We start from the raw sequence: 27,704 nt of genomic DNA on the forward strand, positions 1-27,704 counted from the left end.
AGGTATTGTACATCTGAGGATGTTTACACTCTCCTGGGGGGAGGCTTGGCAGTTTTAGCTAAGACAGAGTGGTCAAGGTACACCATAGGTCCTCCAGGTTTATTTTCGGCAGCCTCACGAGATACAGGAAAGGGGAGAGGAGAGAGGTTTGAGAATTATCCAGAGTTTCAGAAGGTTCAGGATAGAGGATGTTTTTTTTTTTTTACCAGAAACCATCCTTTTCCCTTGCACTTTTTTCACAGTATATCATCCAGTATAGCTATGTTGTGTTTGTGTGTCTGCAATGCCCTGTGTAGGTAGAAGTGCATTCTATCAATCAGTGGGTTATCTGTGCACTCAAGCAGTCCCAAGAGTCAGACCCTTACCTGTTAAATTGATTCCCCCTGGCCATTTTGGCAGAGATCTGGAGGATGGGAGGAACCATCCAACAGAACCACAACAACGCATCTGAACAGAAGACTACCACCTGAATGTAGGTGCTATGCATATAGCAAAACTGACATTCTATAGGTTTTAGCTGCAGAAAACAAAGCGGTACATTTTTTGATTTGGTTGTCAACTAATGAGAGTTTTTTGTTCAAGACCTTTGTTTCTCAGCTCCCTCTCTCTCTCGTCATTGCCTGATTTTTCTGTTGTTATTCCTCTAATTAAGACATATAGTGTTCAAAAACACTTAAATGTTTTGCTTTTCCAGCTCCTTTAAAACAGTAGTAACACCACCTCCTGGCACCAGTTTTGTCAGCCTTTGTAGGTGGACACGATGAACTGCTTGACGCTATTGTTATGTTTTGAGCTGTTTGAATTTTGTACAGACTACTGCAGCCCACTGTTAATTAAAAGCCAGACAAGAGCTCAGTTTATCTAGTGTCTGTGTTCTTTATATATTTCAATCCAAGTACCATCTGTACACATATGGAATGTGTTACATAAAGTGAAGTACAGTTCCAGTTTGCATAACACTGTCAAAAGCAAATATGTCTTGTGAAAGATGTTTGAATAACTTACAGCTTCAATTATCATTCTTAATGTCTTTCTTAATGTTGGCAGTTATATCATCTGATTAGTTGTGACTATGTTCTTCTCTTGACATTATGCTCATTTTCACTCCACTCACATTAGAAACATTGTTAGAGTCTTGTTTGAGTCATTTACACCTCTGGCACTCCTCTTTGATACTAGAAATGTGACAGCTATATCCTGCCATAGATAAATGGTTTTGCCAAGAGACAGGGAATGGGAGGGGAAAAAAGGAAGGGAAATTGACCTACTGGTAGGTGAATTTTCAGGATTATCCCTTCACAAAGAGACATTGATGTACAATCTCTTGGTTATTTTTTCTGTTCCAAGCAACCTTCTAAAAACAAAAGATCCTGTGTCATGATGCGCCCATGCCTTTGCAACAGGGCAAAAGATAAACTCTTCTGAAACACAGCATGGATCAGACCGTGCTTTTGTTCCTTCAACATTATGGTACAGACACACCAACTCCGGCAACGGACGTCAAGTCAACGGATCCCATTCATTGTCTATGTAGAGCAGGAGCTCCGGCCGCGCGGTGCATGATGGACACAGCACGTCGAGTTGACGGCCCAGTCGCCGTATGTGAATTTGCATAAAGTTGGATAGATTGAACTTTATGCAAATGACGTCCGTCCAACGCAATGCGGCCGGCTCAGAAACTTCGTTCAAACTATCAAACTAGGCGGTGTTGATCAAATATGAATCAAGATTATGTTACTGCACTACACATTTCCCGCCTCAAATGTTTTCAGAAACATACTTTAGTGTGTTGCTGTAAAATGAGATCGTTTGTGACCCGTCCGCCATGTTGGAAACAGCAGAGCGAAGCTCAAGCTCCGCACCACGTCACACAGACCCGCCCACTCGCCGGTGCGCTCGGCGATTTGTTGCGTCGGGATCCGTCGCCGCCGGAGTTGGTGTGTCTGTACCATTAGGCTGTATGCTTTTAAAAGCAGCCACACTCTCTGAAATCCCCCGCAATAAAGACCTACAACCTCCCACAAGAATCAACAAAACTCCTCATTATCCTTAGCTAAAGTTTTATTGTAAAAACAATAATTTGTATTTTTCAAATTGTCTCATATAGATGTAACATACAGTACAGTAGGTGACCTGCAGCAGTTTTATTGTTTTGATAGATGGAAGCCCTTCAAGCTGCTGCCATTCTTATGCTTGTAAATATGACTGTAAATGGCAACTCCTTTATGTGTGAACTAGTACAAGTGCGTCTCCTTCCAGGTTGTTTCATGTGAGCCTGCCTATCATGACTATGAAGTGGTGGTGGTCTTTAATACCCCCTTCATCCCTCCACACACACACACACACACAGCCTGTTGACAACCAACACACAGCATCCCAGATGTGTCGTTGAGGAGATAAAGCTGATCGTGCTGCACAGTGATTTGAAAGCAACCAGTCGCCATGTGCCGACTGCCCACACAGCACAATCACCTCCTGCCTACAGGTATACACACATTTCAGAAAGCAAACTGTTACTGTGCACAATGAAAAAAGAGGCAAGCACACTGCTCTTATATGCTTCGGTCTTGTTCTGTTGTGCATTAAAGGCGATATGTAATATAGGGTTGAAGAAAATGCTATGAGAGCAGTGAAAACAGCAGCTGCATGGTGAGCCATGGTGACAGCTAGGAGCCTTTGCAAAAAGACTTGCACTCAACAAGATGGAAAAAATGAGAAAATTAAATACAGACCATCAGAGTGCAGCCGCAAATGATTATTTATCACTTGGATTCTTGGTGTTTAAATGTGCATTAGTAAACGGTGTCCGACTCAATACTCAGGCCATTGTTGCAAAAAATCATTGAATATGACATTTGTTATATATTCATGAATACATTACACAAATAATGAATGCATCAACGTCTAATGATGTTATTCAATTATGGTGTATCAGAAATGCTGTCATTTCTTTTATATCCCATGTTCCATAAAATATAAATGTTGGAGTTACATTCAGTGTGTTTTTGCATTTTGCTCTGTCAGTTTCAATTGTTGCACACACAGCAGGAAGATTATGGCTACTTTAACAATGCAGGGATTGGAGAATCCATGAATACTTAATAAGTGCCTGGTGAAAATGATGTAATGGTGATGTAAGCCACTGAAAGCCATTAGTCAGAAAAGTTAAACCTGAAACATTTTTTTTCTGCCCCAGTTCACCTTTTTGGTTGCATCTTTCTCAGTGTTGTGATAGTGTGCGTGTACGATATAGTGAGAGTGTGGTTTAATGTGTGTTTGTCTGTGTTTGTGTCAGGAATGCTTAAGTGCTCTTGCATGAATATGAGTGCGCACAGTCAAGATTTGCTCATTTCATATGATGGACCAGGACAAGGGCCTTTTGGTATTCACTTTGAATGTCTGTTCAACACTGATGTCAGCCTTTCAACTGCTGGAATAAAGCATTGTAGATCCCTTGCACTGTCGTCCTGAGCACCACCATACGTTTGCATACGAGGATCTGAGCCTTAGTGGATCTGACAATATCACTTCATGACTCACTGTACTCACAGTGGCAATCCTTTGATCCCCATCACTTTGAATGTTAGATGTGTGATGCACACGCACACATGCATTGGGAGGCATTTGGCCCCCACCACAGGAGACGCTGATGCACTCAATAGAGCCAATTAGAGAAGGAAGCATTTAGTGATTCATGCAACATTTGACACATCCCAGTGGATCTCCCCTTCTCATGCTTGCTCTCCTTCCTCTCCTCTCTTGCTGTTCCCCCTCTTTTTTTTTCAATCAGTCCCTGTGTGTACATGTCTCTCACTGGCAGATGAGAATGAGACTCCTCCATCCTGTTCAACTCCATTAAGCAGCTAGTGTGCCTCAGTTCACCGCAAATCATAATCTGCTCATGGTGAGAGGAACTATTCAACACGGATGGGACTTGACGCCAAAGAGTCACATTGAGTTTAAGTGAGGGAGTGTGTGTGTGGCTAAATTATTTGCATGTCACACCTAACACACATCACAGCTGCTGTCCTAGAATTACAGTGCAACCAATGGAAAATACACTGATGTCACCTCCTGAACATGCATGGCTATCACTATCTGACTGGGGATGTGACATTTCATGGCTCGTGGATGAGTGCTTTTTTCAATCTTCTCCTCCTCACCTCTGCAGGGGGACAGGGGGGTCAGATCAAGAGCGCAGAGCAAGGTGGCTTGGTGTGACTTACTGACTCTGTGGTTTTATTCCACCCAAACCGACTCCACCTCCCCTTGCGGTAGACCTCACTGTAGGACCCAGCAGGACTTGTCAGCCACCACTGAAACAAATGTTATACTGATAAATCTTGCCTGAATTCAGATACGACAGGCCAGCGTGTCACTGCAGCAAAAAAAAAAAAAAATCCTATTCCCTACGTCTCCCAAGTCAACAAGATGGATCTGTTGCTCTGCTGCTTTAGTCAAAACTGTTCATGTGATTTCTCTGTTTTTGGAAGCCTGTCGCAGAATTGTTGTTGCTGGTAACAGGAATTGGTTGTGATTGACACAAAGGGTGGAAGGAAACACAGGGACTGAAAGAAATGGTGAAGCCAGTAAATTGATGATATAGTTGCTGCCTGTTTTCCTCTCTCTTACCATTACCCGCTTTTTTTTCTTTCAGCCTCTCTGAGGCCATTATTAGCATGCATGAGGCTTCCATTCCTCAGTGCTCTCAGGGAGGCTCTCACTCGGCCAGTTCATATTTAGTCTCCTGAATGAAACATTCATAACTCAGGTATGTGGTCTTAAACACAATGAGTGCTGCTGCTGCTTTGGAAAGGCTTGCATCAATCACAGGCCTGGACAAGCCAAGCATGAGATAAAAAACAAGCGCCCTTGTCAAAGCAATTTGGGCTCACCTCGGGGACTGCGTGGGGGTCAGGCACAAAGGCTCCACAGAGGGATCCACAGGAGCTAACAACATCATTTGCATTTTCAGGGGCCACCCATGTCTCGGTGGGATTATTATTTTTGCCATTCAGCTGCTTTATTTCTTAAATACACAGTGATACTGAAGTGCAGTTTCAAGTTAGCTCCGCTTGGTTTATTTCCAGACTTCAGCCTGGCTCCATTGTGTAACCTACCTCTCAGCCCCCGGTATTTTTCACAACACATTAGTGCTGAATTATGGGTATGCATCATGTAATTATTGAAGAAATGCCCACAGAAAAGGCTTTCCCAAGAGACGCAACTGTTATTATTGTTGTTATTATTATCATCATTAGTGCTATCAGCTTGTCTGCAGAATAAATATTCCAAGTCTCAATTGTAGGACAATTGCTGATTAATCCGGTACAAACAAGGCAGTGCCGTGCGCACTAACCACCTCCAATCTCTCTCTGCATCAGCCCCTATCATACTCTGCTTCGTCTTCTGCGATGCTGTTGAATCTCTAATTAAACCACGAACAGGAGAAAGAGGAAGCACCCTGGGATGCTCTGACCACCCAGCAGTAAACCTCTCTGGGAAACTAATAAGACCCCCCCCCCTCTTTTCTGTCATCTTCCCTGCTTCTCTCACTTAGACTCCAACTATTTGCTTTGATTATATTAAATAGTGCATTTCAATTTGTGGTCCAGTTGAGACCCTGTCAGATCCCCTTCCTCTTAAATTTTCACATGCCTACGGGTTTACTCTCATGAGTAGGACGACTCTGCATACAGGGGAAACACAACGTTGATGTCCAGGGTACATAGAAACCTCAGCGGATACATGCAGATACTGATGCTCGCAATAATCAGTGAACCGTAGACACAACTCCCTGCATGCCTTACCCCCTTTCCCATGCTCCGTCTCTTTCACTTTTTGAAATATCAGAGCTGCCACATGTCTTAGCGTGCGATCCAGGTGCTTTTTGGATGTCTAAAGGGTCCCCAGTGCCGGAGAGAAGACACAGCCTCAAGGTCCTCTCTGCCAATAAAGAGAGGGAACAGGTGAAAACAGAAAAGTAAATTAGTAACAGTCTGCTCAGTCACACAAACGCAATTGCAGCCAGCGTGTCCCAGAGGAAAGCGTGCAACAATTTTATTTTGTTATTGTTTTGTTTTTTTGAAACACTTGCGAACAAACTGAAGACAAACAGGATTTATACATGAAACAGGTGAAGTTCCAGCTGCTCTGAGCAGCAGAACTCTTCTTCCAATGAAAATGCTTCCCAAATGGGAGCTGGTTCGCCAATTATAGCTGACGGTTAGAATGATGAACAACTAAATTCACTCAGATGTAAAAGGATGGGTTTGGATTTTTATTTGTAAACAGCACCCACAAGCCATATGTTTTGTATGATGAAGGAGGCACTGGATGCTGTCATTGTTCCTCCTCCATGCCTGTCATACACAGTGTTTTGCTATTTGCACACATGAAAATGAATGAAATGAATACTGAAAATGCTACATACTATTATATAATGATATATTGCATTTTACCGAAAACAACTGAGCAATTAAATGATCCTCATAAAAATGGGTAAAACATAATCAGTTTGTTTTGAGAGGTGAGTGGCTATGTTTGATGTATTTCTGAAACTGTGGCTACGGCCCTGTTTACATTGCAGTTGCATCAAGAGATGTTTCTGACTATTACTATATCCACAATGACAGAAGAGGACTGTATGAAGGTTTAAAACATAAAAATATCTGAACCTCGCCTCAAGGCTGATAAGATCAAAGAACATGCCATGTATTGCTTTTACCCATCAAAAACATTAATATGCATGTTTTATTATACACAATATATGTCATGGATAAATACACCCACTCTGTGGCATCTGTTATTTTCAGAGCCTAAATATACAGTGATATCTTTGTCAGTATCAGTGGCCATCAGCTTTATTTTCCTGTTTCTGTGCAGGTTGCATTTGGGAAGCAGATGGATGTCACCTTAGGCTGAGAGTAGGCGTTTGAACGTAGGTGTTATTCAAAGTGGAGCGAGAGAGGTACACAGGGTCCAGTTGTGACAGGAGTGAGTCAGCCAGTGAAAAATGTGGCTTCCTTCCGTCCTTCCTTCCTGCCTTCCTTCCTACCTTCCTTCCTACCTTCTTTCCTGCCTCCTTCCTCCCTTCCTTCTTTTTCCTCTCTGTGAAGCTGTATCGAATTTTAGTCATTGTGTGTTTTTCCCTCCTGTTTGACAGGCTGTTTTGCCTGATAAATGAGCGCCACTTGAATCAAACAAAAGAACGGCACTGAACAGAATGAAAAGTTGGTTCCACTTTATTTTTTCCGCCCACACAGAGTTTACCGAGTATTTGTAACATTTCACGTATCTTTGTTCAACAATGTATTTACAAGTATTCAATCAGAAAACTATTCAGGGGCCAGAGGGAGGGTTGGTGAAGTAGTAATACTAATAATCTGTAAACTGGTGAAGTGGTAGGTGAACTTTCCAAATAGTATGACCAAAGTTTCCTTATCTTTCCTGCTTTTCCACCGTTTTTTGGGGGAGTTCTCCTTCTCTTTCTTTTTCGGCTATAACAGCTAAGTTATGTATGTAAAATATGTAACACTGTGTTGGAGGGAAAAGGGTGTCGGGGGGGGGCCTTCCTTATGACTGGCAAAATGTTACCTGCTCCTCACAACAGAAGAAAAATGTAAAGTACGTCTCCCTACCCGTGCCAGAAACAGACTCATTTTCTCGCCGAGATGAAGAAAAAGAGAAATGTCTTTCAACCTGCATCCGCTTCTCCATGCTGAGAACAAGGGAGGCTTTCAGTTGAAGTGGCGTATTCAAGAGAGAGAGAGAGAGAGAGAGAGGAGCAGACAGGGAGGAAGAGGGAATGTGAACAAGGCGCTGAGCGAGGATCGGGAGCCGTTTCATCACTCATTGTGTTGTGAGACTGTCCCACTGCTCGGGCGCAGTGATGCCAACTGTTCGTAGGAAAGTGTCCTGCTGAGTGCTGTCTATTGGCTGCCACTCTGAGAAGATTTGAAGCAACATAAAATGGGCAGTTTTGCATAATGCTAACCTCATTTCTACCGGAGATATTTTCTAAACTTCTCAGCTCTAAATTGAAGTCAAACCCTGATGAAAAAACTGCCACTTTCAGCCGTTTGGACATTAATGTTTCTGCTAATGTGGCTCAGCACCTCTAGTCTGAGCTGGAGTTAAAAGGATATTGTCAAAGCTGCCACTTGACACGGCTTCAATACCACTCACTTCCTTTTAGTTTAATTTGAATGTGGCAGATATAATTGAGTATCAGTTTCACCACTGCAGGTTATTTCCCATAGTGAAAATTATGTTTTGAATAATGACTCAAACAATAGTCACCGAACTGTGTCGTGACCCTGTTTCCCATCATACTGTGTGTCAGCAGTTCTTGCTCCAAATTCATTTTTCTTTTGTTCACAACTCAGTTACCTGCAGAGGGAGAAGTAGCATTAGACTTGCATGTGACTTCCTCTTACCTGAAAACAGGCATAAATGTTTCTCTAAGTGACGTGTTTGTGTGCAAGCAAGCTTTTGTGCTCCGCTCCAAGTGTTTATGTGTGTGTGTATGTGTGTGAGTGCGCTAATTGCCCCAGCAAAAGACAGATTCCTATGCAGCTGGAGTTTATCCCAGCACCGTGACCCCTAAATCACAACTAAAAAGGGTCACCAACAGGAGACCTTCATTATGCCACAGCCCCACATGCAAATCAACCACACTGACAAACTCCAGTGTTTCAAAAAAATAAAAAAAACACTTCTGAAAAGGTGAGAGGGGGCCACGTCCGCCTGTCTCTGAGTCGTCCTTTTCCAAGGTGAGCTCCCCAGCGCCATCATAATTGAAAATTAAGCATTTGCCGCAGTATAATTAAATGGTGACCTTTGAACTCAAATGAGACCTCAGACACATATTAAGAGATTAGTGGGCTATTCATACGCAGACACACGCGCTCAGACACACACAATGACAAGGTAACAGGCGTTGACAGCTTCTTAATTATCACACCGCCCAAGTCGTTAAAGCACAGCCTCCTACATCACCTTTCGATTTCTACAGCCCATAAGTTCAGGGAATATCTCATTTATTTTTAATTAATTATCAGATTGCACCATAAAGGTGGTAATAATGACGAGGACGAGGGCAAGACAGTTCCCCAGGGGGTAATTCGGGGGGATTAATTTGTGAACTTTTGAAGTTTTGGCTGAGGAGGAATCAAAGAGGTTGCTTTGTTTACTCTGGGAAATATATCTATTTTAAACACTATATTTTTGGAACCCTGTGAACAAACAGTTGAAAGTAGACCACACATATTTTCACAAGCTTTCATCTAGCATACATGGGTCCAAAGAGTCTTTGCATAGCTGCTTAATTGATACAGATTAGTGAGGGCAAGGGGCTTCTGGACCATCTTTTGAGAGCTCACTAAGTAATATTTTCATTTACTGTCCACTTGCTACCTAATGTCTCACTTCCAATTATCTCACTCTGCAGAAAACTTTGAAATACTATTATCACTTTCACTATTATGGATTCCAAATGAGTCATAAATTAAAGTGCAGGATATTTTTATATGTGGAACAGGGAGAAAAATGCTGTGAGCCTTTTCCCATTTCAACAAATGGAATCATCAATGGAGTTTGGTCGGTATAAATCTTTTAGCAATGTTAATATTAATATGATTAATGATTATGGATGTAGGCATTTTTTATTCATACAGAATTAGTTTGATAGGGCTCATTTAAATCGACTTAAATCCACTTCATTTTTTTTCAGATTTTGATCGCTGCAGTCTACTTTTACAAAGATCACCTCACTTTATTCATATGATCGGAAAAATAACTGGATGAGAACATTGAGATGTCTCTGCAGTGGAAAATGATACTCACGGATATGCGCTACATGCTCTGCTATTAATGTAGTATTAGAGGTTTTGTGGGTCAAATGGCAGATGGACTGAAGTGTAGTAATAGCATCACTTAACTGGGATCAGCACAAAACCATAACACACACATCAATCCCTTCACGCAAACTGGGAGGGGATTGTTATGTGTGATGCTTGGAGCTCAGCAGTGGTTTAAATTGATTAGCACACAGGGGCTCCCACTTAGCCAGAGGAGAGGTCTGCATTTAAAAGAATCACAACAGCTCTTAATCTTGGCCCTGGACGAGGGCAGAGCAAAGGCAATCAATAGCATTAGAATGTAGTTCTTACTCCCACTTATCTTTGTCTCATTCTGTAATATAAGGAGTCGAGAGAACGCAAGCCTTCAAAAGACTCACTGCATAATTCAAGCCAAATGTCAGCAAGCTATATGGTGATGTCAGGAAATGTGTTTTGGCCCACGGTCACTCAGGAGCCTGTCATTGCAGCATGACATCAGCCACTCCACTGAATGTCCCAACCGGCTGCTGCTTCAGCCGAAGATTGAGTGAAATCTTTTGATATCGACTGGATTTTGGACTGAAGTGTTTTTTCCCGCGGCTCCACCTTATTCACCGACTGCATGGGAAATATTTCAATGACATATTACACTTCATTTTGTATCTCTCGCCTCTGTCCACTGCTGTATATAGCCGCCTGCGCAGCAGGGATAAATCACTTCCCAGCCAGCTTATTACATGAAATGAAGGAATTCATCATGGTGACAGTCGGCCGTTGCGAGGCGTTCACTGTGATTTATCTGGGAGAAATTGATTGATTCATTAACACTGAGTGAACAGTGCTTTGCTCTGGGGGCAGTGCGGCGTACCTTGCCACATGCCGCTGCGTGTGTTGAAAGAACACGTCTCCAGTCTGGAGGTCTTAGCTGGTCGTCCCCTGTAGCAGCATACAGGGGATCCTATGTCGTCAGCTCAGCTCATTACCTGGCCGGCGTAGTCAGTGGCCCAGAGCTTTGTGGCAAAGAACAGAGTGTTCCTAATTAGTTCACTCATATGCCCTCCAACATAACGTAGACTCCCTGATTTAACACTGTGGGCTCAAACTATACTCACAAAGATTTTGAAGTGAAAAAGAAAAAGATTTTAAAATGATGTTCACAAATAATTCCAAAGTTTGAGCTTGTAAATGAACATTCGTAAACCTGCAAAATATATCTGCACAAGAAAATTCTGATTTGAACATGAGTGGGAAAAAAAGTGGAATATGATATGAAAAAGATATGTGTGACAGCTGAGCACAACAGCTCTTCTGGTACAGCGGGGGTTCAGGAGGGTTAATTACTTTTGATGATGCTGTTGAAGGTAATGGTAAACATTTAATGTGCTGTGAAAGTATGCAAACACACTTGTGTCAAAAAACAGCCCACAATGACATCAATCCTGACCTGCAGTGGAGACGATGGTACGGAAACAGATGACTTCTGCTTGGCCTGCCATCAAATTAAAGTGTAAACACAGTCAGAATTTATATTCATTTTACATGCAGTTCTGAGTGCACAGATGTGTCATTCAGAGATTTTGTTTGCGGTATTATTCTTAAATAAAAATGCTTTTCCTACACATGTATAATCTTCTACGTCTTCTCTCAGAACCACTGCAGAGTACAGTGTGATGGGCCAAAGTACTTCTGATGCACTACAGTACCTACACTGAGCCATATGTGACAGATCTGAATGCCTTTTACAGTGCAGTACAGTAGACGCACTGATCGATAGTCTTGCTCGACTGAGTTGACAAATTACACTGTTCAACTTTCAGCGTGTCCCTCAAGGTTTGTGCATGCACTTTGATGAGAAAACTTTGTGTCATTTCCATGGCCGCAGTGTTCCTTAAGTGCATGACAGGTGACAATGTGTTTAACAAAGTTTAAGGAGAGCTTTGACAGGTGATTTCATTCACTTTATAGGATCTCATGCCTCCCTATTGGCTTTCCTCCACCTGAATTGTCTGTTCTGTCAATGTTAGAGGAAGCTTTAGTCAAAAAAGAAAAGAGCAACTCCTTCTCTCTCCTTCCATTTGGGTGCATTAGTGGGAAAAAATCCAATGTTTCATCAAGTATGGAGCTGAGGTAGAGCCTTTCGCTGGCCTTTTTTTTTTAACATCCAGATTTTGCATCCATGCTGCTATTGAAAATCCTCAGGTGTCGCAGGTGTTGCTGGCTCGACCTATATTCACTGTCCTGTTTGGAAGAGGGGCGAATTAACACATAGGGAAAGTTTGTTAAACTGTGTCCTCTAGGAAAAAGTTTTGGTTAAACTTGTGACAAGGTCAGCGAGAGACCCAGTCCTGATGAAGAAAGGAGAAAAAAGGAAGGTACCTTGTGATGAGTTATACAAGGAGACACAACAGTATGGTGAGCTTGCTGGCTGGCAACCTGTTCCATCTGTCTTTTTATCCGACTGCCTGTTCTTCCGTCTCTTTTCATCCTTTTCATCTGCTGCTCTCGCAGAGCTGCAGTGGAGGATTACTCTCAATATCAATGAATCTATTGATTTTTCATTGTGGGTTAATAAATCACATAATTGATTATAAATAATGACAAATTGTTCCAGATAGAGGCCAAATTGAACTCCTTAAATTTCATATTCCTCAGACTCATTTTAACATTAAAGGGAGAAAGAGAGGAATCTGCATCGCATTATTAACAGTGGAAATCATGATAAAAAAATTATGACAAATAAGACTCTGGTTGTATGAAACCAGAATTTCCCTTGAAGTCATTAACTGAATATCAAAGTTTATCGACTTGGTGCTTCCTCCTATAGATTTGACTGTGAGGGACGCTCTGCTTTGAGAGAGGAGATACTGTACGATCAGAGCGAGAGCCTCCAGTCAGGTTAGAAACTGAACCGAAAAATTCTCCACAATTTGTGTCTCACCCTCTTCTTTGGTCTTATCAGAGCCCTTCAGCCAATGCCAACGGGGCTGTTTAGGCCAGAGAGGGCGTGTCAAGCACCACTTGTGACGTCAATGAAAAGCAGCACTATTCTCTTAGGGGCCGCACACCAAATTTGAAGGTGATTAATTCAATTCCAACGAGAGCAGGGCGGGTCTGAAGACATTTCTATTTTGAAAAGAGTTGGCATCTGCCTCAGCCACAGCAACTCTGAGAGAGAAAGATAGGAGACTTTTTATACTCATTTTAACAAGCTGCCATTGTGAGCAGCTGAATGAGTCTGGTTAGAAACGTGCAGCAGTTTGCCGTAGCAAAATGCCAGTACTTGCGAAAACGAATAAATAATGGAGCTTTTCCAAAAGACTGTGGAGATAAACATAGGAGTGTCATAGTACAATAACTGCTGGGGATTTACTCTCCTCTTGTGATCAACCATCTGTTGCTGTCCTTGAGAGCTGCACTCTAATTCGATTTGTGTGCGAGAAACAGCTGGCAAATATCATTATTGCATTTTCTTCCATTTAGAGTGCATAGGTGTTGACAGATCGGAGCAATAATGTGAAAATTAATGTACAAATTACTGCATGATGAAATTAATCAAAAATACACTTCTCTGCAACAGTGTCAAGCAAAAGACAACTTGTACAATTCCATTAGTTGCCATTTAGGAATATTTACTTGCACTGCGTGCGCCGAATGTCTCTTTTGTGTGACAGACTTAATTGCAGTAAGAGTCATTTTGAAAGTCTAATCTTTTAATGTGCGTCTACTGCCATGACGCACACACATTTTTTTATGCCTCCCTTTTTCGTGTACTTTGCTGTGGGATGTGATGTACTGTACTGTATATCTCCGAAGCAGATACCTGTATATATTTAGAGCAAAGACGCATTTTTACTGCAACAGCTTCCAGCCACTGGGCCCTCTCAGCCTCGCTGACCTTTGGTCAGTGACCTGCAGTAATGAGAGCCGGTGCACGGTTCAATCTGCCCTCCCTGAACACGTCACAGTTCAGTCTGGTCAGATGCTAGACCTACCTCGCCCACTCCACAGTGGGGTATGTCTTTAATGAGAGAGAGACCTGAGACATGAGAATAGAAGGCCAGCAGTGAGAAAAGTGAAATGGAGACAAGTATTAGAGTGAAAGTAGTGGTGTGTGTGTGTGTGTGTGTATGTGTGTGTGAAAGGGAGAGAGAGAAAGACACAGAAAGCAGTTGATGAGTCTCTAACAAGGAGCTTCATCAGAGTGAGGAATGAGCTGCCAAGAAGGATCTTTCTTTTGACCTACCTTGGAGAGCAATGGATGGATGGATGGACAGATGGGCGGATGGATGGATGGAGGGAGACAGAGCAGAGAGAAATAGGGAGAGCATCTACTGAAGTGCTTTGCACAGGCTCCTTTCTTCATTGCCTGTCAAGGTAGCTCGTCTGTCTGTCGGAGCACAATCACTTATCTTCGTGCTCTGATCCCGCAGTCACAACTTAGAGCACCACCAGTACGCAGGCAATGACCAGGGAAATGATGCCGCGGATATGATGGATAAAGAGGATACACACGGTGACTGCTGCTTTTGGCACCATACCAGCCATATCTCTTCTCAAGCTCATGTGTTTGGGGAGGAGGGGTTAGAGGGGGGGTACAATCCGCTGATAAAAACGTAGATACCAGCATGGAAATGTAGTTAGGTTGGACCTTTATGTACCTGAAAATGTATTTTAACCTTATTTTCCTCTCTAAATGTCAACATAATTCAGTTTTTCTAATATATTTATTTTTCTTTGAAGTGAAATTTTCTCTGGTTGCTTTCTTGCTTTCTCTCTCTCTCTTCTTTTTCTTCTTCTTCTTCTTCTTCTTCGTCTTCTTTTTCTTCACCTTCTCCTTCTCCCCTCTTCCTCGTCTCTCTCACCATCACAGAGCTCAGAGCATGCATCGCTCGGGCATTAGTATGCACACTGAATTCAGTCACACTTTGATGTGCAGCCACATGATTTCACAGTCCACCCTGGTGGCACAGATCAAATTTACAGGTATGTAGAGGCAAGACTGATGAGGAGATTCAAGTTTTCATTTCATCTCTACTTAAGGCTTTCACAGTTACGAGACAATGTAATGCCTAAGGTACCTGCGCTGTATGTGAATATTGTGTCTTAATGTCGATACAAGACACTGAAAATTTTTATAATTTGGCTGTTGTTCTTTTTACTGTAACTTTGCATGAACGCTTTTTGAAGGAGAACAAAACTAAATGTAGCACTATTCTCTCTGTGTTTTTTGCAATTAAGTCCTCTCAGAAAAAGAGAGTGACCTTGAGAATCAGCATCGGCCTGAGTTGAAAACAAAGTCATGATTCTAATCTTTGTAATTAATGGCTTCAAGGGCCTGTGTCATTCATTACTGCTGATATTTAATCTGGTAGATGGGGGATAGTTTCTGTGACTGAATCAAGGCATATTTCAATTCATGATTGATTCCTCTCTGTACAGAGTTGCCACAGAAGATGAAGTAATCACTCTCAGTCAGAGAAGAGAAGTTAGAGCGCTTTCTTTCTTTTCACCCAGCACCAACATTCAGGAAGTCAACTCACTGACTTGCCGTCATGACGTTTGATAAGAAGCCACAGGAATCTCAAAAACTTGATTGCACCATTTTTCTGTGCGCGCCGAGAAAACATGTGATTCGCATAAACACTCCCTGAATATAAAAATATCGATTCAAAGAAATGTCAATGGTGCGGAAAGTTTGTTGTAGTCTTCCTCTCTGTGGGAATAGGAGACGGCGGTTTGTTAATGATAAACTCCTCAATCATTTTCAGAATGAATCATCTTGCTCGTTGCTGTGGTTCGTGGTTCATTTTTCTCTGTTGTGGCCTCGACAATAGAAACCGATGAGACTCTTCTCCCATTTGTGTTACCACATCAAGATGTTATCTCCAGCTTAAAAGCTTATCAAGCTGACAGTAATGATATTGAGTGACTGAATTGTATGTTTTGATGGATATCACTGTGAGTAATCTGATGCCAAATTGTGTTCCACTCCTCATATTGTTCCGATTTTAGACACTGCAAATAACTACGCTCCCCTTCTCCTCTCATTCTTACTCCCATCAAAACCTCTCGTTTCGCTTATAGTCATTTGTCATAGCTACATTTCTTCCCAAAGGTAGAGAAATAGGTTGAAACCCCATTTCAGTGTTCTGTGACACAAAAATAGATTATCATTGTCCAATGTCTATTTGGTCCGTAGTTAATCTGTTATACATTTTGTGCCGTGCTCTGTTTTTCAATAGTCTCCATTCTACTCTGATCGAACTGAGAAACTGCCTGTAAAGGCATAAGTGCTGCTTTATGAGGGGGGTAATTACCTTCTATAGTAAAGAAACACCATTCAGAGAATAGTGAGAATTAATTTGGCTACAGTTACATTTTATATCAGATAATATGGAGTGTATGGAAATGGCTCTCTCTATACTTCCACTACGGTAAACCTGAGACCTGGATATGGTCGGAAATAACTTCAGGAGGCAAAAAAGCTGAGATTATATTTAATGATATTTGAAAATATAACCAAGCTGAAAGTAAGCTCACCAGAAATGGCAAAAGTAACAGCTAGTGGATATCATTGAAATGTCCACTTTAAGGACCTAATGAATCACCCTTGTGCCCTTTGTTTAATAAATGAATTACATAGTCATAGAAATACGTAATTCAAGCAGTCTTGAGTGTGTGACCTGTCATCTTAATAGGCAGGTTTGAAAAAAAGGTATTTTATCTGATCATTTTGAATAAAACCTCTACGGTCATGACAGATTATAGCTCTTTATGACAGCTTCACACTCCCGTCATCTCCTTAGTCCACAACAGTCTCCCGTCCTTGCCGCCACGAGAGCAAGGTCAGCTGCTAAATGCCACATCTGACATCGTTACTGTGCATTGTCAAACAGTAGCTAAGTGTTTAGCACATTGATTTTCCTCCCTTTTGCTTTTACTTAGATTGATCATCGCTTGGAAGTCAGTCTTTGGGAAGGTGATCAATGCTCTGCCATGCAATTATCATCTCAGAAATGCATAATTTAAAAGTCAGTACCCATTTTAAAAAGGTGCTTAGTGAAAAAACACTTATTCATATGTGTCAGCCAGTGACACGGGACCTAAATAGAGAATGCAGAAAAGCATGTGCAAATGCTTTATGAATAGATCCTGTGCATCTGACACATCTGTACAAAGTTAGCAATAGCATATGGAGGTTACATGCTGAAGACAGGAGTGCTCAAGCTAAAATGGGCCAACCAGTTGCATGGCAAAGCACGCTCACTTTTACACAGTCTTATAGCTACATTTGCACAAACCGCTTAGAGTCATGTGTTTGTACAGCATGTGTGTGCTAGTGCATTTAAATTGCTGTTTGTGCCTGCAAGTGTTTACGATAATATAAATAAATAAATATAAAAATAAATATGAGAGGCCATTAACAGACTGACACTGAGCTGTAGCCAACTGCCTTGATGTTTAAAGTCAGTATTAAAACATGCAAACTTACCAGTGAGAAGAATATGAGCTTATTAACATTTATTGCATATGAGAACCAGTTATGCAAAATCATGCGATTCCCTGATTGCTCAGCTTTACAGAAAGTGGGCAGATTATTTGCACAGCAAAGTGCCCTTTCTCTACATACACTACTCTGGGAATTTTTGCATGCATCCATAATTTGATGTTAAGTGCCTGCTGATGCATTATGCATGCCAGATAATGCATTGTGTGTAATCCAGGCAGACCTCGACTGAACCTGGAGCAACATGTCGTTCCAGACCCCACACGCAGAAGCGGCAATATAGCGTGTTTGCTGGTTGAGACAGCCACCATGCATCACACCTCCTCCGCTGTGTCACTCTGCGTTATGCAGTATTAAGAATAGATCTCAGACCAGACAATAGCTGCACCCTGCGTTGCGCTATTCACATATCACATATTGCATTTCACAACTTTACCTTGAACCATTTTTATAAGTTTTTCTTTCCTGTTAGTTTCCTTTTTTTCGAGGAGGTGAACTGAAACTCATGGGTTATATTCAGGCCATTTTCCAGGGCTCACAGCATCCAATTGTTTTCTCCCAAGGAATGTCCCTTTTTGAGGGCTGCTCTGTGGTGCCGTTCAAAAAGGCAGTTTTGTGATTTTGAATGGACAATTTAGTTGCTCATTTCACCATCCGACTCTCATTTAGCGCGAGCAGTGACCTGTGTCATATGGACATTGGATAGAGGTCAGGGCCCACCAACTGTAGCCTACTGCCGGGAGCAGTAAAACACAGAGAGGTACAGCCACACCTGCAGGCATGGATTCAGTGCTTTTGTTTTGGTTTTTTTTAAGACAAAAAAAAGTAAAGAGTGTGCACACAGACACACAGAGGACAAGAAGAATAAAGTGAGAGGCAAGAAATGATAAATAGGAGATTGCTGGCTTTATCTAATGCAGCTCTTTATATGAGTGTGACAGCGTACAGTAAATTCTATATTATACTGTTTCTGGCACTGCACTACACTATTTCTGGCCTCTCCCTCCTGTCATGGAAATAAGATAAGCAGGATGCAAGTGAAGGGACACAAGCCACCTCTCCCCTTTACTGCAGGTTTTTATTTTGACACCACATTTAAAATGCAACGGAGCCCATCTTCATACAAAATATAACTGTCGTGCCTATAAAAGAGTATCCAACAAAGTTATGCTTACACCTGAAAGACCACAGAAGTAGGTTATATCCTGCATATATTTAGCATAATCACTCCCTCTTTTTTTCCATTCATTTGTAAGGTAACTTCTGAGAACTTTTAATGTGTTTTCTGCAAAGTGTATTTTTTCCCCTGCTAGCTATTAGTTTTTATCACTTTCCTCAACAACCATGTGGGTAATAAAAGCTTGGATTGACATTTAAGCTGTAATGGTTGTCAGTAGCCCCTCGGTAGTGCCCCTCCCTTCAGTGGGTTTGAGCTTGGTAGTGGGTCTTCTTGCGGAGGGCTGAGTCCATGACACGGAGAGTTATATATGCCAGGGCATTACAGAGCCCTTCTTAATCCGGTTTGTCATGCTGCTCCCTCTGGACTGGGGTAATTTCATGGTGCTGAACTGGTATTGATAGAGCCTTGGTAAATGAGGCACGCAGCAATCGTTAACTTTAATAACCATAAAGATGTGAGCATTGGAGTCATATAGGCCCATGAGAGGAAACCCATACAGGTGATTAAGAATCGACCAGGGCCGTGGCCGGCAGCACCTCGCATCTCGTATTTGTACTAATGGAATTACCTGTTAAAGATGTCAAGACGATTACCACCAATGGTGCAATTGCTGCACTATACTTTTCCTATTCAGTAAACTGAGGCCATTTCCATGTCTTCATGCATCAAAAATACCTGTTAAAAGCAAAGTGAATACAAAGATTTTTGCTCTTTATGCTCTTTTTTTCATCTCCTCTTTTTTTCAAACCAATTCATAATAGCTTTCTGTATGCTGGCTCCACTGTAGTAAGATAGTACTCAGTAGTCTGAAAGAGCAAAGCTAGATTCAGAAGTAAGCCATAGCAGCGGAGGGGAAAAACAACATTGATTCATGTGACTCCACTATAGCTGGGTCAGTGGTTCTTGTCAGTCAGCTTGAGCTCTGGAGTGTCTGTCTCCTCCCTACCCCCCGTCACCTACCCCTCCCTCAGGTTTGTGGTAGCTCGGGGCGCAACTATAGCTGCTATGTCCACTTGTTTGTCTACTCCCATTACTGTGGGTGATGCTGCCTCAGGAGTAAAGTGAAATCCAGGCCACAGCAGGGTTATTGAGAAACCAGCCTGAAGCCTTCAGTCTGTCTGAGGTCAGAGAAACCATACGGTTCGCTCCAACAGGCTGCTGATGTGCACTTGATTAATGGTGGATCCAGTCTAGCTCCAGATGTATCAGTGACACATGGGTCAAAAAGGGTTCGAGATCAGATAGATACAACAATTCAACGATTAATTTGTTTGTTATTTGTGGAGACGGAGTGTAAAAGGTCCTGAGGCTTGCCTTCCTCACACTTCTTTAGATGTGTTTAACAGTGAATGGTGTCCCTCCTCCTCGAGGCTTAGTTTTATTATTCACTGGAGAGAGGTAGCTCTCTGGAAGGGCCCTTCAAAAGTAAGAACAAGTGGCTGAGGCTAAAAACCTTAGTGGACTTCTCCACTACAAAGATTATCCTAATGATAAGAGCAGTTCATGAGGATCAGCTGTTTCTTGTGTGAACACACACAGACGGTGTTCATGTTAACACCTCTGTTCAGCAACATGCATACCAGTGTAGCTCTATTATGTCTCATAAAAAGAACTACGGTATGCACTATGCATGCGTCTCTCTCCCCTTCTCCTCTCTTCTTGCCGCTTCACACCTCGCCTCCATACTGCATAAGGTGTGATTCAGAGAGCAGTAGCACCACAGACGTGATATACTCCATCATGAAAATATAGCACTGAGGTCTAATTTTGCTCCTTGCTGGTATTTCTCATCACACACTATTCATTTTAACCAGTCCTGTTACAGAAGTAGATGGATTTGAGCAGTAAATGAGGGTTGTGTAATTTCTGATAAAATATATAAACCATATCAGTTGCCAAGGGGAAGGACATGAAAAGTTGTTCCCTGGCACCGCCTCTAAGGCCTCCATTTGGAATCCACTCAGCGGTGCTTTGTAACGTGTTTAAACATTATCCTAAGTAATCAGTGGGAGTGTTCGTGAAGTTCCAGCTTGATGTTTAAGTAATGAAAAGCAAAATTCTGATGAGCATCATTAAACATATATGCAGTGGGACAGCTGGCCCACAGCCACTTTGATGCTTTTTCCTCTTGAAACAGATCATTAATAACCCTTTCCTCTCTCTTCCCTCCAATCTGAAAAATTAAAAAAAAAAAAAAAAAAAAAAACTAATAGGGACAAACAGAATAGATTTTTTTGTTATTATTTAAGGCATATCTGACAACTTTTCAATCAGATGAATTTTACTGTTTCAAACTGAGCATCACAAAATAGGGTCATTTCCATTATGCATGATTTCACACAACCGCTGACAGAAATAAACCAACTCAATAAACAATCTGCCGTTTAATAAAACTTTGCAAGGGTTTGAATGGACTCTTCTGGCACACAGTACAAAGTAACTTTGTCCACTTTGTATTGAAAGAGGCATTTGGAGACTGTGAGAGGCTCAATTTGTCTTTCAAATGTGCACCGTTTTATGCAATAATTTGAAATGCAGCTCTTACTCAGCTTCTCATATAAGAACTGAGTGTCAATTTTACATTTCTCAATTCCACGTGTCCACAATTACTTTACTGACAACGGGAGCCTCCTCTCGCCACCTGCAATGTAAATTCACAATTAGAAGCAGTGGATAGCTGTCAGGTACACGGAAGCACCGGCAAACAGCAGAACACCCTCTGAGAAGGAGGAATTGCATAGGGAGAGTTGGACTGTGGTTGATGCGGCAGCTGTCCGTCTGTCTGGCAAAAACAATGCAGCCACTCCAACACCCAGGAAGAAATGGCTCATTTTCACCTGAGTATGCACTGATTAAGTTGTTGTGATGAGTCCTTGAAAGGCTCAAGTTTTAGTGGGTGCTATGCTCCTTTCCTTTGCCATGTGTTATTACCTAATAACTGTAGCTGTGAGAGAATTACTGAAGAGAGAGAGAGAGAGAGAGAGAGAACTAAAGAGAAAAAGAGGTGACAGAAATGCTTGCTGATGGTGTGCCAGTGAGTACTGCTCTTGGCTACACTGCATAGATTATAGTTGTTGACGCTGAAGCTGAGCCAAGGTGTAGTGAAAAGTGGTGTGTTTTTATTTTTTCATTTTTTTTGTTGGCGACATTGTCATGAGCACCTGCATTTATCTCTGTGTTAAAAAACTGCCACGTGCAGCGAGATCAGAAGGAAATCAGCTGTCAGTGGAGTATGTTCTCAGAAGATAAAAGAAACTGTCTGTAAGCCTCAAGTCTTTTGGAGAATAAATTCTCTTGGGTTTGTTACTGTGACCTTGAATGAAAATATATATCATGGGTTGTGTGTTGTACAGATGGTGGACAGATTAAAGGAAGAGACAACATAAAGTGTCTTAGGAAGGTTGTTGCTGCCGGAACAGCTTCAGTCCTTCTTGCCATTGATTCTACAAGTGTGAACTGTACAAGAAGGATAAATATAGTTCTTCTAAAAGATATCCCTTCATTTGATGCTTTAATGATGACGGTGGGCAGTGCTGGCTGAAACATCAATCCAAACTCTAGGTGCACAGTTGGGTTAAGATCGACAGTAGTTAAAGGTCATAGTACTGTATCTGATTCACATCACTTTCATATTTATGAAACCATCCAGTGACCCTTCATGCCCTCTTTCCCGGAAAGAAAATTCCCATTAGGATATAAATATGTCAACACGGGATAAAGGTGATCACTCTGAACAATTTTGTATTGATTTTCAATGATGTTTCCCTCAAAGGGGACAAGCTGATCCAAACTATGTCAGCAAAATGTCCCCCCGCGGCACAACAGAGTCAGCCAGATCCCCTCCCTGTAGGAATCAAGCGTTGAAGAAGAAGAAGATAGTGACCATCAATTTTATTCTACTGCAGACCAGTGCTACTGAACTCAACTAAAACGTGCACTGATATTTTTAATGCAGGGATTAGCCACTGAAACATTGATAGTATTGGCCAGGTTATAAAACAAGAGAGGGTATGCCTGTACACTCTTGTAGTAGGATATCACAGTGACTTTATTTGCACACTAATGATTTCGACCGTGTGGTGCAAATTAGTGTGCAAATAAAGTCACTGTGATATCCTACTACCAGAGTCTCTTTTTTTCTATGACATTTTTTATTGCCCTGCACCTCAAGACAGCCTGATGTGCTTATAAGAACCCTTGTTTTTCCAGGTTATAAAACAAACCATTCTTTTCCTTTTCCAATACTTTTAAACATTCAACATAATTTCTAAGTCCATTTGCAAATATTTGTGAAAAGAAAGTCCTCAAGTCTTTCAAGCCCTTTTTCCTCATAAAAGATAAACAGGGATACCATTAAAGCATCACATAAATCCATTTGTGTTGTTACTGTCAGTCACATACTCATACACTGTCATGCTCTTGGAAGAGGTCAAAATGATTTTCTCTGGCAGCTTTTCCAGGCTGTCTTTTTGAGCTCCTCTTCACATGCAACAGTAGTAATTTTGACTAACTTGACAGACGGTTTGCTCCATGGTCGGGTTCTAAGGACAACAAGAGACATCATTAGCCTGTTACGAAACCCTTTTTAGGGCTGAGTAACTCTAAAGGACACAATCTAGCCTGGCAAAATTAATGCTTCAAACAACCCAAAATGCAACACTTTCTGACACAAGCCAATACTCTCTCCACTCTGATCTTATCTTGAGAGCAAATGATTTTCTAGTTGTCAGGTACAAGCCAATCAACACTTCTTTACACTTTCTTATAATCAGGTCAGACAGGTAGATTTTATATTTATGTAAAAGAAAAAAAAAGTTATGTACACATGCAACTTTCCTTAGTCCACAAATCTTAAACTCACTGTGCTCTGCAGAAAACAGACTAATGTGAAGTGTGCCTTTTTATCTTGAGCCTGCTGTTCCCTCTTCCTCCATTTATCTCTACATTTTACAACCTCCCTTCATTAACGGCTCCTAATTGGCCGTTGGGCTAAGCTGAAAACAATGAAGCATTGATTTCCTTAAACATAATCACCTCATCCAGTCATTTAATGGCTGCTGTCACTGTGGGCCACCAGGAGAAAAATGACCAGTCAGTGGTCCCATCGATGCCCTTCACCTCCCCTCACCAAAGGCTACAGTGCACAGTCAGCCACTCCATCTTTCCAGGTTGGTTTAACCCCTTTAGCTGCCTGACAGGCTCCAAGCACTACATCCATCACAACCTGCAGTCATGTCTCAAGTTGTCATGATCCTATATTGTACCAGAATGCAACACGCCGTATCCACTGTGCAGTTGAGCAGAAAATATCCATTACGAAATACCATAGGACATCATATATGCATAAATACACAACGCGCACTCAGACACAGATAATGGATGGTCATTTACCTCACCCTGAGCATCCAGCTACCTGAATGGGATTATGTCTAGTCCAAGTGGCCATTTGTCGTCTAAGTGGCTCTCATGACCGGCCCAGTAGAGTCATCGTGAAGCCATTTACACTCTCTCCTCCACATACCAGATGGTTCATAGTGATCACGCCTAATGTCCACCTGGCTGATGGCAGGACCTCACCCCGTGGCTGATACACGCTGGCAAGTGCTTGTGTGTATGTGTGTGTGTGTTAGGGATAGCCCCAAGCTCTGATACCAATAATTATAATAATCATCATACAGATTATCATAAAAATGTCATTTTCAAATGAGAAATACTCAGTCCAAAGTCTAAAAGTAAAACATACACGGCAGTTCTTGACTTAAAGATCACATTTTATCATCTAAATTATATTATTTTTGCACGTTTCATCCCCTTAACTGGTACCATACCTCATAGAGTGTTGCAGTGTGCATTAAGACCACCAACTATCAGTCCTCAATTCTTTCATTAAAAATTGGAAATCAACTGGCAGTGACTCAAAACTTCACAATTCTCTGCTGAAATAACCATCAAGGTGAAATACAGAACTGTGATTCATTTGTTGTCCTCCCTGTACAACATACTGTATGGGAAGGCTTTAGTTGACATAGAGGAATTTGCACTCACATTATTGGTGTCACAGCTGCATTCATAGCCAGTGTCAAGGGTCCATTGCTGACTAGCAACAGCTAGTACGAATCATACAAGGATAACTATAAAATAAATATATATCAGTGGTGTAACTCCTCTGATACCTCCATGCTGCAACCATGATGTAGGTGAAAGTGTGGTATTATGACATACGTGTACATGTATGTTCAGTTATACCTTCATTATATTCATTATGTGTTACAGGAGATTCATTCCTCCAGTATAATCTCGCTGCTCATGCTCTTTAACTATTTATAGAAAAAAGCAAACTGAAAATCAGCTGTTTGAGACATTTCTCAATTTGTGAATTTAGAGTGTCACTAAGTGAAATGGGGAGACACAGAGTGTTGAATATTTAGGATGCAAAATTGCCTGTGTAACTTAAATCCCATAACAAAATCCAAAGCTGCACAACAACACAAGTAACATTCAAACAAGTTGTCCCTTGTCAGGTGTTTGACAGTTAAGCGTCTGTAGTGCTAACAAGCAAATCAGGTGTTGAAACTAGCTGAGGGGATTCAACCCATTTCAGTATTCAGTGACGCAATATGAAGTCCTCACTAATTCAAAGATATGCTCTGACTTGAAAGCAAGTCTGCAGGTCAGGAAGTTGTCAGTAAAATATTCAACAAGAAAACACATTGTGGGGTTTGGGGTTTTAGCACACTCAAGGGATTTTTCGCCTCACTTTTATAGTCAGTGTTCTGCCTCCTCCTGCCCGGAAATATCCAACAACAAGCACTGAGAGAGTGACATTAATACTGCACGACAGCATAGTCCAGCAGGACTGCAAATGTTTGCCTTTTAATCCAGGACTGTGCAGCTTTAGGTCTGGCTACGACAGGCATTGGTGGGAATGGGAGAAGAAAACTGTTGCCAAACTTGTCAAGGCAGCTGGGAGCTCAGTTCCGTAATTCATGACCCAAGCCACTTTAAACATTTGCACAACCAACCCAGGCAGAGAGACACACACCGGTTGTTGTCACACCAGTGGAAGCAAATGCATCTTCCCGCCACAGCAGGATATCCTCTTTAAAACTTGGTACAGCCAAGTGAAATAAGGCGCAAACAAGATGGAATGTGGCATTTCCTTGTCTCCTCTTCCTGTCCTGTCCTGTCCTGTCCTCCCTCTTCTCCACTCCTCTCCTCTCCTCTCCTCTCCTCTCCTCTCCTCTCCTCTCCTCTCCTCTCCTCTCCTCTCCTCTCCTCTCCTCTCCTCTCCTCTCCTTTCCTCTGTCCTGGGATGAGCTCCAGTTTAATTGTTGGATGCTGGTGTCTGTTGCGGTGGCTGTCAAGGGAAGATAAAGAGTTTTTCCTGGGGCGTGAGGAAAGGGGAGAGTGGTGATGGAGGGCCTCTCTCCTGCAGCTCCGCTGGCTGCATTAGCCCCACGCTTTATAATTGTGTGAAGGGGGCACTTCCAGTGGCTCCCTCATTACTCACTGGCATGGCCAGTCCCTGGCAGCCAGACACACCTTGTCCTCTAGCTCTCTCTCTCCCGCCTGTCTCACTCATTTCAGGATGTCCCTCAGCTCCATCACCCCCCACCCCAACCTCCCCTCCCCTGGGCAATCCTCCCTATTGTTATTTTTGACCCGGTACCGCCATCGGTGCGTAACGCCTTCTTTTCCACAGAATGTTTTTGACACCCTCCTTTGTCAGCCTCGGACCTATTGCACGGCATTTTCTTTGACTGATTCCACCTTTGTTTTGGAGTTAATGCTTTAGTGTAGTGTAGCCCAAGTATATATTTTTTCTACCATGCATCTCTGACTGCCAGATCTTCCATAGAGTAGCACAGTCAAAAGATTAATCATTTGTAATCACTGACAAGATATGGAAGATATCAAGTATTTAAAGACAGCCACACTGAGGGTATGATGTGATCTTCATCATGGCTTATTGGTATGGAGTGGGTACAGCCGGCGTTGACTGAGAGGCAATTAGATGACATAATTGAGATGCCTAGAGGGCCAATTTGTTACACATACTTCCAGTGCCCATAGACTGTGTAGCAGCTGTGCTTCACATGACATGATGTGAGGTAGGTGAGATTTCCCAGTCGTTCATCCACATCATTATCGTTTGTTTGGGATTTTTCGGTTAAGAACAATGCACAGTGTAGTGTGCACTTGAGTTATATTCTGTTAATGAAAACTCACGGGACCGCTCTGTGGCTGCTTCAGTTCATTTCCAGTGATCGTTTCCTATTGATCTCTCCCATGTACTGACTGTGCACTGTGTCTGTCTGTCTGCAGAGGGAGGTACGTGTGAGGTGATTGCTGCTCACCGATGCTGTAACAAGAATCGCATTGAGGAGCGCTCTCAGACAGTCAAGTGCTCCTGTTTACCGGGGAAAGTGGCCGGGACGACACGCAACAAACCCTCCTGTGTTGATGGTGAGGACAGATGATTTGTGTTTTAAAACTGTGCTGCTGCTGTAATGTTTATTACTGTTATTGAAGGGCTGTTATGTGAAGGGAAGTTGTATCCTCTTTGTCATTTAAAAGTCATTATCTATGAAATACTGTATGTTCCACTGGTATGTATGAATAAGAATAAGAATAAGAATCTTGTGTAACCTGCTGCTCTGCACTGTTGTGTAAAATCCTCAACGTGACACTGACAAAATCACCAAACACACAAACTAGAGACAAAGAGAATCTCAGGTTTAGTTGTTTCTCTGCCTTATTTAGTAATAATAGAACATGTGATGAAAGTTGTTTATTTGTGGCAAAGGAAGTGTCAGTGAATTGGAAGAACTATTTTGCTTCCCAGCAACGCCTGAGCAGCCGGGAAACCAGAGCAGCTGGGTAATGCTTGTAACAAAAGGCGTAGCCCTAAGCCCACAGTTGGCACCCATACACAGTCCAGCCATGTACTAGAGTTATAGCTAGTCTTTTTTGAGAAAAAAAATCTCTATATCTAGTAGTGACAAATGTGTTAAGTCAGCGACGCTGCAGGCTGTAACTGGCCCCTAACAGAAACTGTTTGATTTTGAAAGATCAACGGCCAATGGGGAAACTGGAACTCAGCCATGTGACATTCAGCAGGGAGATACAACCAGTCAGTATTCATTGATGTAACAAACCAAAAAAGAAAAAATAA

At 42.0% G+C, this 27,704-nt stretch overlaps 1 protein-coding gene across 4 annotated transcripts in view; it reads left to right on the forward strand.

Moving 5' to 3' along the window:
• tafa1b (TAFA chemokine like family member 1b) overlaps positions 1–27,704 on the forward strand; it is a 111,700-nt gene that overhangs the window by 62,855 nt on the left and 21,141 nt on the right. For all 4 annotated transcript variants that reach the window (XR_015035835.1, XR_015035834.1, XR_015035836.1 and 1 more), the window contains exon 3: positions 26,855–26,995. Coding sequence is in view for 1 of the 4 variants with exons in the window: in XM_085776166.1 (XP_085632292.1) it covers positions 26,855–26,995 (141 nt within the window). In the remaining 3 variants the exon portion in view is untranslated. The remainder of the gene's footprint in view (positions 1–26,854; positions 26,996–27,704) is intronic.

The sequence above is a fragment of the Trachurus japonicus genome, chromosome 5 (genome assembly GCF_045865225.1).
Source record: "Trachurus japonicus isolate A0001 chromosome 5, Traja_1.0".
In the NCBI taxonomy this organism is placed as follows: domain Eukaryota; kingdom Metazoa; phylum Chordata; class Actinopteri; order Carangiformes; family Carangidae; genus Trachurus; species Trachurus japonicus.